The 20,019-nt window shown below is 38.7% G+C and overlaps 1 protein-coding gene across 3 annotated transcripts in view; it reads right to left on the reverse strand.

The window, feature by feature from the left end:
• LOC139393685 (NLR family CARD domain-containing protein 3-like) overlaps window positions 1-20,019 on the reverse strand; it is a 42,866-nt gene that overhangs the window by 17,551 nt on the left and 5,296 nt on the right. Inside the window, exons 1-6 of one of the 3 annotated variants that reach the window (XR_011629790.1) lie at window positions 15,140-15,345; window positions 14,493-14,587; window positions 4,828-4,938; window positions 2,380-2,496; window positions 2,003-2,087; window positions 1,645-1,873 (exon numbers count right to left, since the gene is read on the reverse strand). Coding sequence is in view for 1 of the 3 variants with exons in the window: in XM_071142028.1 (XP_070998129.1) it covers window positions 1,645-1,873; window positions 2,003-2,087; window positions 2,380-2,496; window positions 4,828-4,938; window positions 14,493-14,530 (580 nt within the window). In the remaining 2 variants the exon portion in view is untranslated. Of the gene's footprint in view, window positions 1-1,644; window positions 1,874-2,002; window positions 2,088-2,379; window positions 2,497-4,827; window positions 4,939-14,492; window positions 14,588-15,139; window positions 15,346-20,019 lie in introns of those variants that run through there. The other 2 variants (XM_071142028.1, XR_011629791.1) reach the window with 2 other exon arrangements.

Here is a 20,019-nt window from a genome sequence, read left to right on the forward strand (position 1 = left end):
CCTAGGAACGGTGGGTTAACTGCCTCATTCAGGGGCAGAATGACAGATTTTCACCTGGTCAGCTCGGGGGATCGAATCTTGCAACCTTCAAGTTAACTAGTCCAACGCAATAACGACCTGCTTGCCTCTCGTTGCACTCCACAAGGAGACTGCCTGTTACGGGAAGTAAGTTGGTAAGTTGCTAGCTAGCATTAAATGTATCTTATAAAAAACAATCAATCAATCATAATCACGAGTTAATGATGATATTACTAGATATTATCTAGCGTGTCCTGCTAGATAATATATATAATCTGACTGAGCATACAAGCATACAAGTATCAAGCATTGCGCTGTTTATGACTTCAAGCCAATCAAATCAAATCAAATCATCAAATCAAATGTTATTTGTCACATACACATGGTTAGCAGATGCGAGTGTAGTGAAATGCTTGTGCTTCTAGTTCCGACAATGCAGTAATAACCAAAAAGTAATCTAGCTAACAATTCCAAAACTACTGTCTTATACACACAAGTGTAAGGGGATAAAGAATATGTACATAAAGATATATGAATGAGTGATGGTACAGAGCAGCATAGGCAAGATACAGTAGATGGTATCGAGTACAGTATATACATATGAGATGAGTATGTAAACAAAGTGGCATAGTTAAAATGGCTAGTGATACATGTATTACATAAAGATGCAGTAGATGATATAGAGTACAGTATATACGTATACAGATGAATAATGTAGGGTATGTAAACATTATATTAGGTAGCATTGTTTAAAGTGGCTAGTGATATATTTTACATCATTTCCCATCAATTCCCATTATTAAAGTGGCTGGAGTTGAGTCAGTGTGTTGGCAGTGTGTTGGCAGCAACTCCCGAGATCAACTCCCGAGATGAGGCTGGTGTAACCGAAGTGAAATGGCTAGCTAGTTAGCGCACGCTAATAGCGTTTCAAACGTCACTCGCTTTGAGCCTTGGAGTGGTTGTTTCCCTTGCTCTGCATGGGAAACGCTGCTTCGGGGGTGGCTGTTGTCGTTGTGTTCCTGGTTCGAGCCCAGGGAGGAGCGAGGAGAGGGACGGAAGCTATACTGTTACACTGGCAATACTAAAGTGCCTATAAGAACATCCAATAGTCAAAGGTTAATGAAATACAAATGGTATAGAGAGAAATAGTCCTATAATTCCTATAATAACTACAACCTAAAACTTCTTACCTGGGAATATTGAAGACTCATGTTAAAAGGAACCACCAGCTTTCATATGTTCTCATGTTCTGAGCAAGGAACTTAAAAGTTATCTTTCTTACATGGCACATATTGCACTTTTACTTTCTTCTCCAACACTTTGTTTTTGCATTATTTAAACCAAATTGAAGATGTTTCATTATTTATTTGAGGATAAATTGATTTTATTGATGTATTAAGTTAAAATAAGTGTTCATTCAGTAAGTTGTAATTGTCATTATTAAAAATACATTTATTTTGTATTTTTTAATATCATATCGGTATCTGCATTGAAAAATCATAATCGGTCGACCTCTAGTTAAGGCTGCTACAATATCATTGAGTTACACAGCTACTTTAGCTGTACTTTAGCTACAGCTTTTAAATGTTATAAAACATCATTCAACATGAGCCAGACAGCTCTTACATTTCTCCAGTGTGTCAGCAAGCTCCTTCTGGTTCATTTTCCTCAGGACGTGCAGTGTGATCTTCAGAGCCCCCTCTCTGGCACTGCTCTCCAGCTTCTCATCTTCAGCATCCACCACTTCCTTATCCTGCTTCTGACTCTCAAAGCCTTCTGGGAGTTCTGGACTAAGAATCCTCTTGAACCTCTTCAGCTCGTTCTTCACAAATGTCATAATATTATCTTCAAGCATCTGAAATAAATAAAGTAAATGAGTTAAGCAAGATAATAAATGCTTTCTCATTAACACATTAATGAATGATTGACAGGTCAACTTTTCTTGAGGTAAACAAAAACAAATGTACATAACAGGACCACATACACTGAATATGGAGGCCAGGTCTGTTTGATGACTCTGGGAAGACTGACCACTGAGAATCTCTGACTCTGATCTCTCCTGTTGGTTTCTGTGGACAAAACATGAGACATATACACACACACACACACACACACACACACACACACACACACACACACACACACACACACACACACACACACACACACACACACACACACACACACACACAGGGAGGGAATGTTGCGTTTGTTTAATATTGTTTAGGACTATGAAAATGGACAAAATGATTAGCTTATGGATTATGAAAACAACAACAATAAATGGGAAAATGGAAGAGGAGAAATTACTAGAGACAGTGTTGTTTAACTCACTGACCATGACCCATGAGTTCTTCTTACCTTTGTTCAGTAGAAAAATCTCCCTCTCTAAACTGTATAGGTTGACTCATAGACCAGTCACTCTTCATGGACACACAGCTGGGTACAGGGGAGGCTGGTCTCTCCTGCTTGATTGGACTTCAACACAACAGAGACAAACATTACATCTCTCATCTACTCTGAGCTCAGATGGGGAAAAATAAGAAGAGTTTCATTCCAAAAAGCCATATATCCATTTTCAGAAATGTTCATAAATTAGCTTTTATAGTTTAAAGAAGTTATGTTTATGTTAAGTTATGTTTTTTTGCTAAATGAGGAGATGACACGTGGGTACCTGCTTCTATAAACCAATGAGGAGATAGGACGTGGGTACCTGCTTCTATAAACCAATGAGGAGATGGCACGTGGGTACCTGCTTCTATAAACCAATGAGGAGATGCAGCGCGAACTGTGTCACAAATAGAACTGACTTCTAGACGCTTGTTGGCGCGCGAGAGCAGTGTGTCATTTTTAATAACGAAATGTATTTAGCGACGCGAGTGTTGAAGTCATTCCCACCGAAAGGCTCGCAATATCAGATATTAACAGTATTTTTTTTTATCATGTGATTTTACTCTGTGATTTTTCTCTTTTACACTGTGTTAGATACCTGGTATATACCAGGAGTATTTACTCTGTGTTAGATACCTGGTATATACCAGGAGTACTTACTCTGTGATTAGATACCTGGTATATACCAGGAGTACTTACTCTGTAACTAGATACCTGGTATATACCAGGAACAGAGTAGCCTAGTGGTTAGAGCGTTGGACTAGTAACCGGAAGGTTGCAACTGACTTGCCTAGTTAAATAAAGGTAAAAATAAAAAATAAAATAAAAAACTTTTTGCCTAGATACCTGGTATTTACCAGGACTATTTACTCTGTGGTTAGATACCTGGTATATACCAGGAGTATTTACTCTGTGATTAGATACCTGGTATTTACCAGGACTATTTACTCTGTGGTTAGATACCTGGTATATACCAGGAGTATTTACTCTGTGTTTAGATACCTGGTATCTACCAGGAGTATTTACTCTGTGATTAGATACCTGGTATATACCAGGAGTATTTACTCTGTGCCTAGATACCTGGTATATACCAGGAGTATTTACCCTGTGGTTAGATACCTGGTATATACCAGGAGTATTTACTCTGTGGTTAGATACCTGGTATATACCAGGAGTATTTACTCTGTGGTTAGATACCTGGTATATACCAGGAGTATTTACTCTGTAATTAGATACCTGGTATATACCAGGAGTATTTACTCTGTGGTTAGATACCTGGTATATACCAGGAGTATTTACTCTGTGATTAGATACCTGGTATATACCAGGAGTATTTACTCTGTGGTTAGATACCTGGTATATACCAGGAGTATTTACTCTGTGGTTAGATACCTGGTATATACCAGGAGTATTTCCTCTATGGTTAGATACCTGGTATATACCAGGAGTATTTACTCTGTGATTAGATACCTGGTATATACCAGGAGTATTTACTCTGTGCCTAGATACCTGGTATATACCAGGAGTATTTACTCTGTGCCTAGATACCTGGTATATACCAGGAGTATTTACTCTGTGCCTAGATACCTGGTATATACCAGGAGTATTTACTCTGTGGTTAGATACCTGGTATATACCAGGAGTATTTACTCTGTGTTTAGATACCTGGTATCTACCAGGAGTATTTACTCTGTGATTAGATACCTGGTATATACCAGGAGTATTTACTCTGTGGTTAGATACCTGGTATATACCAGGAGTATTTACCCTGTGGTTAGATACCTGGTATATACCAGGAGTATTTACTCTGTGGTTAGATACCTGGTATATACCAGGAGTATTTACTCTGTGGTTAGATACCTGGTATATACCAGGAGTATTTACTCTGTAATTAGATACCTGGTATATACCAGGAGTATTTACTCTGTGGTTAGATACCTGGTATATACCAGGAGTATTTACTCTGTGATTAGATACCTGGTATATACCAGGAGTATTTACTCTGTGGTTAGATACCTGGTATATACCAGGAGTATTTACTCTGTGGTTAGATACCTGGTATATACCAGGAGTATTTCCTCTATGGTTAGATACCTGGTATATACCAGGAGTATTTACTCTGTGCCTAGATACCTGGTATATACCAGGAGTATTTACTCTGTGCCTAGATACCTGGTATATACCAGGAGTATTTACTCTGTGCCTAGATACCTGGTATATACCAGGAGTATTTACTCTGTGGCTAGATACCTGGTATAAACCAGGAGTATTTACTCTGTATTGAAGAAATGTCTCCCTTGTTGCATGTAATTGGCAGTATCATAGAGTGGAGTCTTCATGGACAGACTGCTGTCTCTCTGTGAATACATACCTGGTATATACTATAGATACCTGGTATGTACCATGAGTACTACTTACCCTGTAAATGCAGAAAAGTCTCCATCTTCGCAATCATAGAAAACGTCCATAGACCCGTCACTCTTCATGGACAGACAGCTGGGTGAGTCTGGTCTCTCCTGATGGAATGGGCTTCAACACAACAGAAACAGACCTTCAGCCTCTAGTCGAATGTAGACTAAAGATGATGATGTCATGTCACTGATACCAGGTCAGAGACAACATATGTAGTTAATAAAACATGCCAATAGATTTATGTCTGTTCCCACAGTGCCCCCACAGTGTCCCCACAGTGCCCCCACAGTGCCCCCACAGTGTTCCCACAGTGCACCCACAGTGTTCCCACAGTGTTCCCACAGTGTCCCCACAGTGCCCCCACAGTGCCCCCACAGTGCCCCCACAGTGACCCCACAGTGCCCCCACAGTGCCCCCACAGTGTCCCCACAGTGCCCCCACAGTGCCCCCACAGTGCCCCCACAGTGACCCCACAGTGCCCCCACAGTGCCCCCACAGTGTCCCCACAGTGCATTCCTGAAGATCCTAAAGGCTTAAGATCAGTGGTTTCCAGCCTGGTGCATTTTGCAGGGGTTCCGCATTTTATGACATATATTTTTATTAAAATACAACATAGGAATTGTTGGGAATGAACTAAGCAATTGAAGGGTTTCATTCCAAAACACTATATATCTATTTTCAGAAAAGTTGGTCAATTAGCTTTTATTGTTTAGAGAAATTATGAAAAAGATTGGTGTTTTTTCACTATCTAATCACGGCATGGGGTTGTTCAATGAGAGACATGTATTATATATATATATATATATATATATATATATATATATATATATATATATATATATATATATATATATATATTGTTTGATGGTTTCATTTCAGAGAGACAAATAATCATGCTTTTTTCTTAAATGCTACATATCTGCCTCACTCTCAGAGAAATCAGGAGTACTGCTAAGTTTTACACAGTAATAATATATATCTGCCTCACTCTCAGAGAAATCAGTAGTACTTCTAGGTTTTATACAGTAATAATATATATCTGCCTCACTCTCAGAGAAATCAGTAGAACTGCTAGGTTTTACACAGTAATAATTTATATAAACAGTAATAATATATATCTGTCTCACTCTCAGAGAAATCAGTAGTACTGCTAGGTTTTACACAGTAATAATATATATCTGCCTCAATCTCAGAGAAATCAGTAGTACTGCTAGGTTTTACACAGTAATACTATATATCTGTCTCACTCTCAGAGAAATCAGTAGTACTGCTAGGTTTTACACAGTAATAATATATATCTGCCTCACTCTCAGAGAAATCAGTAGTACTGCTAGGTTTTACACAGTAATAATATATATCTGCCTCACTCTCAGAGAAATCAATAGTACTGCTAGGTTTTACACAGTAATACTATATATCTGTCTCACTCTCAGAGAAATCAGTAGTACTGCTAGGTTTTACACAGTAATAATATATATATCTGCCTCACTCTCAGATAAATCAGTAGTACTGCTAGGTTTTATACAGTAATAATATATCTGCCTCACTCTCAGAGAAATCAGTAGTACTGCTAGGTTTTACACAGTAATAATATATATATCTGCCTCACTCTCAGAGGAATCAGTAGTACTGCTAGGTTTTACACAGTAATAATATATATCTGCCTCACTCTCAGAGAAATCAGTAGTACTGCTAGGTTTTACACAGTAATAATATATATCTGCCTCACTCTCAGAGGAATCAGTAGTACTGCTAGGTTTTACACAGTAATAATATATATCTGCCTCACTCTCAGAGAAATCAGTAGTACTGCTAGGTTTTATGCAGTAATAATATATATCTGTCTCACTCTCAGAGGAATCAGTAGTACTGCTAGGTTTTACACAGTAATAATATATATCTGCCTCACTCTCAGAGAAATCAGTAGTACTGCTAGGTTTTAAGCAGTAATAATATATATCTGTCTCACTCTCAGAGGAATCAGTAGTACTGCTAGGTTTTACACAGTAATAATATATATCTGTCTCACTCTCAGAGGAATCAGTAGTACTGCTAGGTTTTACACAGTAATAATATATATCTGCCTCACTCTCAGTGAAATCAGTAGTACTGCTAGGTTTTACACAGTAATAATATATATCTGCCTCACTCTCAGAGAAACCAGTAGTACTGCTAGGTTTTACACAGTAATAATATATATCTGCCTCACTCTCAGAGAAATCAGTAGTACTGCTAGGTTTTACACAGTAATAATATATATCTGCCTCACTCTCAGAGAAATCAATAGTACTGCTAGGTTTTACACAGTAATACTATATATCTGTCTCACTCTCAGAGAAATCAGTAGTACTGCTAGGTTTTACACAGTAATAATATATATCTGTCTCACTCTCAGAGGAATCAGTAGTACTGCTAGGTTTTACACAGTAATAATATATATCTGCCTCACTCTCAGTGAAATCAGTAGTACTGCTAGGTTTTACACAGTAATAATATATATCTGCCTCACTCTCAGAGAAACCAGTAGTACTGCTAGGTTTTACACAGTAATAATATATATCTGCCTCACTCTCAGAGAAATCAGTAGTACTGCTAGGTTTTACACAGTAATAATATATATCTGTCTCACTCTCAGAGGAATCAGTAGTACTGCTAGGTTTTACACAGTAATAATATATATCTGCCCCACTCTCAGAGAAATCAGTAGTACTGCTAGGTTTTATACAGTAATAATATATATCTGCCTCATTCTCAGAGGAATCAGTAGTACTGCTAGGTTTTACACAGTAATAATATATATCTGCCTCATTCTCAGAGAAATCAGTAGTACTGCTAGGTTTTATACAGTAATAATATATATCTACCTCACTCTCAGAGAAATCAGTAGTACTGCTAGGTTTTACACAGTAATAATATATATCTGTCTCACTCTCAGAGAAATCAGTAGTACTGCTAGGTTTTACACAGTAATAATATATATCTGCCTCATTCTCAGAGAAATCAGTAGTACTGCTAGGTTTTATACAGTAATAATATATATCTGCCTCACTCTCAGAGAAATCAGTAGTACTGCTAGGTTTTACACAGTAATAATATATATCTGTCTCACTCTCAGAGAAATCAGTAGTACTGCTAGGTTTTACACAGTCATAATATATATCTGCCTCACTCTCAGAGAAATCAGTAGTACTGCTAGGTTTTACACAGTAATAATATATATCTGCCTCACTCTCAGAGAAATCAGTAGTACTGCTAGGTTTTACACAGTAATAATATATATCTGCCTCACTCTCAGAGAAATCAGTAGTACTGCTAGGTTTTACACAGTAATAATATATATCTGCCTCACTCTCAGAGAAATCAGTCGTTCAGTCAAATGTAACAAATAAATACATTTAAGAGGCACCAGCAGGTACCTGGATAATAGCCTCATCAGCTGTCCTAAGAGGTACCAGCAGGTATCTGGATAATAGCCTCATCAGCTGTCCTAAGAGGTACCAGCAGGTATCTGGATAATAGCCTCATCAGCTGTCCTAACCAGTTAAGAGGTACCAGCAGGTATCTGGATAATAGCGTCATCAGCTGTCCTAAGAGGTACCAGCAGGTATCTGGATAATAGCCTCATCAGCTGTCCTAAGAGGTACCAGCAGGTATCTGGATAATAGCCTCATCAGCTGTCCTAAGAGGTACCAGCAGGTATCTGGATAATAGCCTCATCAGCTGTCCTAACCAGTTAAGAGGTACCAGCAGGTATCTGGATAATAGCCTCATCAGCTGTCCTAAGAGGTACCAGCAGGTATAATAGCCTCATCAGCTGTCCTAAGAGGTACCAGCAGGTATCTGGATAATAGCCTCATCAGCTGTCCTAACCAGTTAAGAGGTACCAGCAGGTATCTGGATAATAGCCTCATCAGCTGTCCTAAGAGGTAGCAGCAGGTATCTGGATAATAGCCTCATCAGCTGTCCTAAGAGGTACCAGCAGGTATCTGGATAATAGCCTCATCAGCTGTCAGAACCAGTTAAGAGGTACCAGCAGGTATCTGGATAATAGCCTCATCAGCTGTCCTAAGAGGTACCAGCAGGTATCTGGATAATAGCCTCATCAGCTGTCCTAAGAGGTACCAGCAGGTATCTCGATAATAGCCTCATCAGCTGTCCTAAGAGGTACCAGCAGGTATCTCGATAATAGCCTCATCAGCTGTCAGAACCAGTTAAGAGGTACCAGCAGGTATCTGGATAATAGCCTCATCGGCTGTCCTAAGAGGTACCAGCAGGTATCTGGATAATAGCCTCATCAGCTGTCCTAACCAGTTAGGAGGTACCAGCAGGTATCTGGATATTAGAACATGCAGCCAGTCTGTGGTTCCTGCTTTGGAACAGAGGCAACCTGTTATTCAGGTGCAGAGCCCCACCTGTTATTCAGTCAAAAAATAATAATAAGTAAATAGTTGCGTCATGATTGGCTCTGTGTTCTGTCACTCATGGAGACACTATGTCACCTCAAAATCTACAGGGAGATCTCTAAAATTCAAGCCCATTGGATGCTGCCATAGAGTTACATTAGAAGTGTCCATCCAAAAGGCTCAAGGTCATTGGCCACAGATAAAATGAACATCACGTTATATCTACCGTGGCTTTGATTGGACTGATCATATCAACATCATGTTATATCTACAGTAGCTTTGATTGGACTGATCATATCAACATCATGTTATATCTACAGTAGCTTTGATTGGACTGATCATATCAACATCATGTTATATCTACAGTAGCTTTGATTGGACTGATCATATCAGCATCATGTTATATCTACAGTAGCTTTGATTGGACTGATCAAATGAGCATCATGTTATATCTACAGTAGCTTTGATTGGACTGATCATATCAGCATCATGTTATATCTACAGTAGCTTTGATTGGACTGATCATATCAGCATCATGTTATATCTACAGTAGCATTGATTGGACTGATCATATCAGCATCATGTTATATCTACAGTAGCATTGATTGGACTGATCATATCAGCATCATAGTTTCAAACTCTTAGCTAGCAGGCTAGAAGCCATCATCATGAACCAACTCGACAACCTACTGGCAAATCCTTTTCAATCCTTGTCATATGAAGAGAAATTGTAGATAGAACATATAAGTGCTTATCGGCCATTGGACATAAACATTATACAACATTTGAGAAAATAGGTCTTGAATCGTCATCCAACTATAAATTCTAAGTCGGGGACTCTGGCCTTTTCTAGAGCTCCGACCTGAAGATCAATGTTGCTTTTTTCAGAGCTCCAAGTTGTCTTGAAAGCACCATAAATCCAGAGAAGGCCAGACTTTGATGACAAAGTTTGATGACAAAATTTGCCCACAAGAATGGCCGCGCCGCCCCTCCCTACACAGCCCTTATTTGAAGTGTTTCTACAATTCCCTATGGGAAAAATGTATGGTGGAAAACTATTGGAACCATTTCCCTGTTTGACCGCTAGGTGTTATGGGTATTATGACACCTCCACTGTGGGGCTCTATAAAACTATTGGAACCATTTCCCTGTTTGACCTCTAGGTGTTATGGGTATTATAACACCTCCACTGTGGGGCTCTATAAAACTATTGGAACCGTTTCCCTGTTTGACCGCTAGGTGTTATGGCTATTATGAAACCTCCACTGTGGGGCTCTATAAAACTATTGGAACCATTTCCCTGTTTGACCGCTAGGTGTTATGGGTATTATGACACCTCCACTGTGGGGCTCTATAAAACTATTGGAACCATTTCCCTGTTTGACCGCTAGGTGTTATGGGTATTACGACACCTCCACTGTGGGGCTCTATAAAACTATTGGAACCATTTCCCTGTTTGACCTCTAGGTGTTATGGGTACTATGACACCTCCACTGTGGGGCTCTATAAAACTATTGGAACCATTTCCCTGTTTGACCTCTAGGTGTTATGGGTACTATGACACCTCCACTGTGGGGCTCTATAAAACTATTGGAACCATTTCCCTGTTTGACCTCTAGGTGTTATGGGTACTATGACACCTCCACTGTGGGGCTCTATAAAACTATTGGAACCATTTCCCTGTTTGACCGCTAGGTGTTATGGGTACTATGACACCTCCACTGTGGGGCTCTATAAAACTATTGGAACATTTCCCTGTTTGACCGCTAGGTGTTATGGGTATTATGACACCTCCACTGTGGGGCTCTATAAAACTATTGGAACCATTTCCCTGTTTGACCGCTAGGTGTTATGGGTATTATGACACCTCCACTGTGGGGCTCTATAAAACTATTGGAACCATTTCCCTGTTTGACCGCTAGGTGTTATGGGTACTATGACACCTCCACTGTGGGGCTCTATAAAACTATTGGAACCATTTCCCTGTTTGACCGCTAGGTGTTATGGGTACTATGACACCTCCACTGTGGGGCTCTATAAAACTATTGGAACATTTCCCTGTTTGACCGCTAGGTGTTATGGGTATTATGACACCTCCACTGTGGGGCTCTATAAAACTATTGGAACCATTTCCCTGTTTGACCGCTAGGTGTTATGGGTACTATGACACCTCCACTGTGGGGCTCTATAAAACTATTGGAACATTTCCCTGTTTGACCGCTAGGTGTTATGGGTATTATGACACCTCCACTGTGGCTCTATAAAACTATTGGAACCATTTCCCTGTTTGACCGCTAGGTGTTATGGGTACTATAACACCTCCACTGTGGGGCTCTATAAACTATTGGAAACATTTCCCTGTTTGACCACTAGGTTTTATGGGTATTATGACACCTCCACTGTGGCTCTATAAAACTATTGGAACCATTTCCCTGTTTGACCGCTAGGTGTTATGGGTACTATAACACCTCCACTGTGGGGCTCTATAAACTATTGGAAACATTTCCCTGTTTGACCACTAGGTTTTATGGGTATTATGACACCTCCACTGTGGGGCTCTATAAAACTATTGGAACAATTTCCCTGTTTGACCTCTAGGTGTTATGGGTACTATGACACCTCCACTGTGGGGCTCTATAAAACTATTGGAACCATTTCCCTGTTTGACCTCTAGGTGTTATGGGTACTATGACACCTCCACTGTGGGGCTCTATAAAACTATTGGAACCATTTCCCTGTTTGACCGCTAGGTGTTATGGGTACTATGACACCTCCACTGTGGGGCTCTATAAAACTATTGGAACCATTTCCCTGTTTGACCGCTAGGTGTTATGGGTATTATGACACCTCCACTGTGGGGCTCTATAAAACTATTGGAACCATTTCCCTGTTTGACCGCTAGGTGTTATGGGTACTATGACACCTCCACTGTGGGGCTCTATAAAACTATTGGAACCATTTCCCTGTTTGACCGCTAGGTGTTATGGGTACTATGACACCTCCACTGTGGGGCTCTATAAAACTATTGGAACATTTCCCTGTTTGACCGCTAGGTGTTATGGGTATTATGACACCTCCACTGTGGGGCTCTATAAAACTATTGGAACCATTTCCCTGTTTGAGCGCTAGGTGTTATGGGTATTATGACACCTCCACTGTGGCTCTATAAAACTATTGGAACCATTTCCCTGTTTGACCGCTAGGTGTTATGGGTACTATAACACCTCCACTGTGGGGCTCTATAAACTATTGGAAACATTTCCCTGTTTGACCACTAGGTTTTATGGGTATTATGACACCTCCACTGTGGGGCTCTATAAAACTATTGGAACCATTTCCCTGTTTGAGCGCTAGGTGTTATGGGTATTATGACACCTCCACTGTGGGGCTCTATAGATCAAATTAAACTTGAGAATCTAGAGAATTTAACAATATTAGTTTCATCTTGCTGTGATGTAACAATATTCGCTGTGATGTAACAATATTCGCTGTGATGTAACAATATTCGCTGTGATGTAACAATATTCACTGTGATGTAACAATATTCACTGTGATGTAACAATATTCGCTGTGATGTAACAATATTCACTGTGATGTAACAATATTCGCTGTGATGTAACAATATTCACTGTGATGTAACAATATTCACTGTGATGTAACAATATTCACTGTGATGTAACAATATTCGCTGTGATGTAACAATATTCACTGTGATGTAACAATATTCGCTGTGATGTAACAATATTCACTGTGATGTAACAATATTCACTGTGATGTAACAATATTCACTGTGATGTAACAATATTCACTGTGATGTAACAATATTCACTGTGATGTAACAATATTCGCTGTGATGTAACAATATTCGCTGTGATGTAACAATATTCACTGTGATGTAACAATATTCGCTGTGATGTAACAATATTCGCTGTGATGTAACAATATTCGCTGTGATGTAACAATATTCGCTGTGATGTAACAATATTCACTGTGATGTAACAATATTCGCTGTGATGTAACAATATTCACTGTGATGTAACAATATTCGCTGTGATGTAACAATATTCGCTGTGATGTAACAATATTCACTGTGATGTAACAATATTCACTGTGATGTAACAATATTCACTGTGATGTAACAATATTCACTGTGATGTAACAATATTCACTGTGATGTAACAATATTCGCTGTGATGTAACAATATTCGCTGTGATGTAACAATATTCGCTGTGATGTAACAATATCCGCTGTGATGTAACAATATTCGCTGTGATGTAACAATATTCACTGTGATGTAACAATATTCACTGTGATGTAACAATATTCACTGTGATGTAACAATATTCACTGTGATGTAACAATATTCACTGTGATGTAACAATATTCGCTGTGATGTAACAATATTCACTGTGATGTAACAATAGTCACTGTGATGTAACAATATTCACTGTGATGTAACAATATTCACTGTGATGTAACAATATTCACTGTGATGTAACAATATTCACTGTGATGTAACAATATTCACTGTGATGTAACAATATTCACTGTGATGTAACAATATTCACTGTGATGTAACAATATTCACTGTGATGTAACAATATTCACTGTGATGTAACAATATTCGCTGTGATGTAACAATATTCACTGTGATGTAACAATAGTCACTGTGATGTAACAATATTCACTGTGATGTAACAATATTCACTGTGATGTAACAATATTCACTGTGATGTAACAATATTCACTGTGATGTAACAATATTCACTGTGATGTAACAATATTCACTGTGATGTAACAATATTCGCTGTGATGTAACAATATTCGCTGTGATGTAACAATATTCACTGTGATGTAACAATATCCGCTGTGATGTAACAATATTCGCTGTGATGTAACAATATTCACTGTGATGTAACAATATTCGCTGTGATGTTCAGTCCCCAAAATGAAAATAAATACTAAATAATTTCATAGAATTGAACTAAGACCACTTTCTCTTGGTCACAGACGGACAACATCACTTTGTGTTTCCAGCTGAAGATGTAATGAGTCTGCACACATTTGAATGGTGTCTCTGCACCGCTCAGTTGACGTTTAGGAGAAAATATCAGACACTAAAATCTATCTTAGAAAAGTAATATTTTACACATGAAGGTACCCAGAAGACTTAATTTCTGATGAAAAAACACAAATGTGAAAAATTATGGATATAGCGTTTTGGATATAAACTCTTCATAAATTCCTAAACAAAATTGTACTCTCACCTCTTAGCTTTGGTGTCATGTTCCGCAGAGAGACTCATTTTAGAGAATTGGCTGCCCTCCTCTCTCTCCCCAGACTCATTTTCGAGCAATGACCCCTAAACAGAGATCCAACATGTCATTGAACTATAATACATGAAAAAATATACAAATTGTAAAATATCCACAATATATGAATATATGAACAAAATGTTTTTTAATTTCATTGCCTACGCCCAGTTAGCTATATGAACAACATGTTATAATGTGACTTGACTACACCCAGTTAGCTATATGAACAACATGTTATAATGTGACTTGACTACACCCAGTTAGCTATATGAACAACATGTTATAATGTGACTTGACTACACCCAGTTAGCTATATGAACAACATGTTATAATGTGACTTGACTACACGCAGTTAGCTATATGAACAACATGTTATAATGTGACTTGACTACACCCAGTTAGCTATATGAACAACATGTTATAATGTGACTTGACTACACCCAGTTACCGCCATTTTGTATGATTGAACTGTCACGTAGCTGTCCCAGGTGAAATGGACTGTTACATCTGAGTGTTTTACTGTCATTCACTACACTAAAATAACACCATACAATTAATTTCTCTTCACACTTTACAATAATCCCTGGGAAGAGTCTTACCTTGTAGCCTGAATTCACAACCAGAACATGTCAAGTCATTGAGATATTTTCCGTTGTGTTGAGAGATCACCTTCCTGATGACAAGTGGCTCTGTATCTGCAACTTTCTACCAACATCCTACATGAATAATCCCTGGTAGGATTCTTACCTTGCAGCCTGAATTCAAAACCAGAAAATGTCAAGTCAGTGAGAGTTTCCTTTGTGTTGAGAATGAAACCTTGGGAACGGTTTATTCACCTCCCCAATGTCAGGAAACTTTGTGTAATTTTTGTTACTGATTAATTTAGGACTCCATCATTTCTGTTAAAGTTTAGTGGCTCTGACCCCATGTCAGCATCATCAGAAACCCAGTTTAACCTGTTTACCAGAAAAGCCTTGGGTTTACAATAACATCGCTGTGTAGCTACTGCTTTCCTGCAGTCAGATTACCTAGTGACCTCATGGTGGAATGTTATTCATATTGTACCATTATTACCTAGTGACCTCATGGTGGAATGTTATTCATATTGTATCATTATTACCTAGTGACCTCATGGTGGAATGTTATTCATATTGTACCATTATTACCTAGTGACCTCATGGTGGAATGTTATTCATATTGTATCATTATTACCTAGTGACCTCATGGTGGAATGTTATTCATATTGTATCATTATTACCTAGTGACCTCATGGTGGAATGTTATTCATATTGTATCATTATTACCTAGTGACCTCATGGTGGAATGTTATTCATATTGTATCATTATTACCTAGTGACCTCATGGTGGAATGTTATTCATATTGTATCATTATTACCTAGTGACCTCATGGTGGAATGTTATTCACATTGTATCATTATTACCTAGTGACCTCATGGTGGAATGTTATTCATATTGTATCATTATTACCTAGTGACCTCATGGTGGAATGTTATTCATATTGTATCATTATTACCTAGTGACCTCATGGTGGAATGTTATTCACATTGTATCATTATTACCTAGTGACCTCATGGTGGAATGTTATTCATATTGTATCATTATTACCTAGTGACCTCATGGTGGAATGTTATTCATATTGTATCATTATTACCTAGTGACCTCATGGTGGAATGTTATTCATATTGTATCATCATTACCTAGTGACCTCATGGTGGAATGTTATTCATATTGTATCATTATTACCTAGTGACCTCATGGTGGAATGTTATTCATATTGTATCATTATTACCTAGTGACCTCATGGTGGAATGTTATTCATATTGTATCATTATTACCTAGTGACCTCATGGTGGAATGTTATTCATATTGTATCATTATTACCTAGTGACCTCATGGTGGAATGTTATTCATATTGTATCATTATTACCTAGTGACCTCATGGTGGAATGTTATTCATATTTTTTATAATTAATAAACATTAATTGTTTTTTAAGGCTGAAAATCCGGTGTTTCTCGGCCAAATGGTTTTGTTATATTTCAGTCATCTGTGATTTATATAAAGTGTAATATTGGGATGAAAAAAAAACAAAATGGAATCCATTTCAACTCCATATCTGACATGGTACAGGTGTCTTCTTTCTTTAAGCCCATAACCATGTGTTTGAGGTGATATCTTTGTCTCAAAGTAGATTAAGTTAATCATTAATAACAATACTGTGTGACCCTGATTCAGACCACTGCGTTTCAAGGTTAATCATTAATAACAACACTGTGTGACTCTGATTCAGACCACTGCATTTCAAGGTTAATCATTAATAACAACACTGTGTGACCCTGATTCAGACCACTGCATTTCAAGGTTAATCATTAATAACAACACTGTGTGACCCTGATTCAGACCACTGCATTTCAAGGTTAATCATTAAAAACAACACCGTATGAACAACTAGCAGTCTCCAGGACCAGTGATTCAAGTCTGAGTTTCTGTCCCAATGTGGCACCCTATTCCTTATAGAGTACACTACTTTGACCAGAACTCTATAACACCCTATTTCCTACAGAGTGCACTACTTTAGAACAGAGCTCTATAACACCATATTCCCTACATAGTGCACTACTTTAGACCAGAACTCTATAACACCCTATTCCCTACATACTGTAGTGCACTACTTTAGACCAGAGCTCTATAACATCCTATTCCCTACATAGTGCACTACTTTAGACCAGAGCTCTATAACATCCTATTCCCTACATAGTGCACTACTTTAGACCAGAGCTCTATAACATCCTATTCCCTACATAGTGCACTACTTTAGACCAGAGCTCTATAACAACCTATTCCCTACATAGTGCACTACTTTGACCAGAGCTCAATAACACCCTATCCCCTACATACTGTAGTGCACTACTTTGACCAGAGCTCTATAACACCCTATTCCCTACATAGTGCACTACTTTGACCAGAGCTCTATAACACCCTATTCCCTACATACTGCACTACTTTTGACCAGAGCTCTATAACACCCTATTCCCTACATACTGTAGTGCACTACTTTAGACCAGAGCTCTATAACACCCTATTCCCTACATAGTGCACTACTTTGACCAGAGCTCTACAACACCCTATTCCCTACATACTGTAGTGCACTACTTTAGACCAGAGCTCTATAACACCCTATTCCCTACATAGTGCACGACAAAGACCAGAGCTCTATAACACCCTATTGCCTACATAGTGCACTACTTTGCCCAGAGCTCTATAACACCCTATTCCCTACATAGTGCACTACTTTGACCAGAGCTCTATAACACCCTATTCCCTACATAGTACACTACCTTTGACCAGAACTCTATAACACCCTATTCCCTACATAGTGCACTACTTTGACCAGGGCTCTATAACACCCTATTCCCTACATACTGTCACGGCCGATGCTGAAGAAGACTAAGGTGCAGCGTGGTTAGCGTACATTTGTCGTACAAATGGCACCAACAAAACAACAAATGAAAACAACCGTGAAGCTTACAGGGCAAAGAGCCACTAACAAAGTTAACTTCCCACACTGAAAGGAGGGAAAAGGGCTGCCTAAGTATGGTTCCCAATCAGGGAAAGAGCCACTAACAAAGTTAACTTCCCACACTGAAAGGAGGGAAAAGGGCTGCCTAAGTTTGGTTCCCAATCAGGGCAAAGAGCCACTAACAAAGTTAACTTCCCACACTGATAGGAGGGAAAAGGGCTGCCTAAGTATGGTTCCCAATCAGGGCAAAGAGCCACTAACAAAGTTAACTTCCCACACTGAAAGGAGGGCAAAGGGCTGCCTAAGTTTGGTTCCCAATCAGGGCAAAGAGCCACTAACAAAGTTAACTTCCCACACTGAAAGGAGGGAAAAGGGCTACCTAAGTATGTTTCCCAATCAGAGACAACGATAGACAGCTGTCCCTGACTGAGAACCACACCTGGCCAAAACATAGAATGCCCACCCCACATCACACCCTGACCTAACCAATCAGAGACAACGATAGACAGCTGTCCCTGATTGAGAACCACACCTGGCCAAAACATAGAATGCCCACCCCACATCACACCCTGACCAAACCAATCAGAGACAACGATAGACAGCTGTCCCTGATTGAGAACCATACCTGGCCAAAACATAGAATGCCCACCCCACATCACACCCTGACCAAACCAATCAGAGACATAAAAAGGATGACAGAGTGTCATCCAGTCTTCTCTCTCTCTCTCTCTCTCTCTCTCTCTCTCATCCACAATGACAGGATTGTTTTGTGACCATGAATGTAAGAATGACAAACTAACAAAACAGTTTATTTGTCTTCCCCTAGTGGTAGGTTGTGATAATGTCTGTAGTATCTCCCTGTCTCTCTTCGCTCCTCTCTCCGTCTCCACACTCCCCTATCTCTCACAAACATAGACTCTGACCTGTCCAATGAGCCAAACTGGTTAAAGAATCCCTCTCTCTCTCTCTCTCTCTCTCTCTCTCTCTCTCTCTCTCTCTCTCTCCTCTCTCTCTCTCTCCTCTCTCTCGCTCTCTATCCAGCCCTCTCTCTCCCCCACCATCTCTCTCTCTCTTTCTCTCTCACTCTCTCTCCCCTCTCTCTCGCTCTCTATCCAGCCCTCTCTCTCCCCCACCATCTCTCTCACTCTCTCTCTCTCTCTCTCTCTCTCTCCTCTCTCTCTCCCCTCTCTCTCGCTCTCTCTGTCTGTAATAATAATAAGTCACTGTTTGTTAAGGTAGTTATAGACAGTACAGCAACAACAATAATAATAATAATAATAATAAGTCACAGTTTGTTAAGGTAGTTCTAGACAGCACAGCAACAATAATAATAATAATAATAATAATAATAATAATAATAAGTCACTGTTTGTTAAGGTAGTTCTAGACAGTACAGCAACAATAATAATAATAATAATAATAATAATAATAATAATAATAATAATAAGTCACTGTTTGTTAAGGTAGTTCTAGACAGTACAGCAACAATAATAATAATAATAATAATAATAATAATAATAATAATAAGTCACTGTTTGTTAAGGTAGTTATAGACAGTACAGCAACAATAATAATAATAAGTCACTGTTTGTTAAGGTAGTTCTAGACAGTACAGCAACACAAGGCCATGTCTCACACTTATTTGTATTCACTAACAGTGGGCTATTTATTGTCTTTCAATCTGTTATTTTCTAAACGTATCTGAGAATATAGACAGAAAGGCTAAAACGGACATGATTGATCTGAGGGGGAAATCATTGATCTATTCAGAAAGGTTTTATGCATCAAGTAAGAGATTTTATATTATGTAAAGTAGACTAGGTTATAATGTATAGTAGTGGGTTGTTAGTGATATGTAGATGTTATATTATGTAAAGTAGACTAGGTTATAATGTATAGTAGTGGGTTGTTAGTGATATGTTATATTATGTAAAGTAGAC

The sequence above is a fragment of the Oncorhynchus clarkii genome, unplaced genomic scaffold (assembly GCF_045791955.1).
Source record: "Oncorhynchus clarkii lewisi isolate Uvic-CL-2024 unplaced genomic scaffold, UVic_Ocla_1.0 unplaced_contig_11072_pilon_pilon, whole genome shotgun sequence".
NCBI classification, from domain to species: Eukaryota; Metazoa; Chordata; class Actinopteri; order Salmoniformes; family Salmonidae; genus Oncorhynchus; species Oncorhynchus clarkii.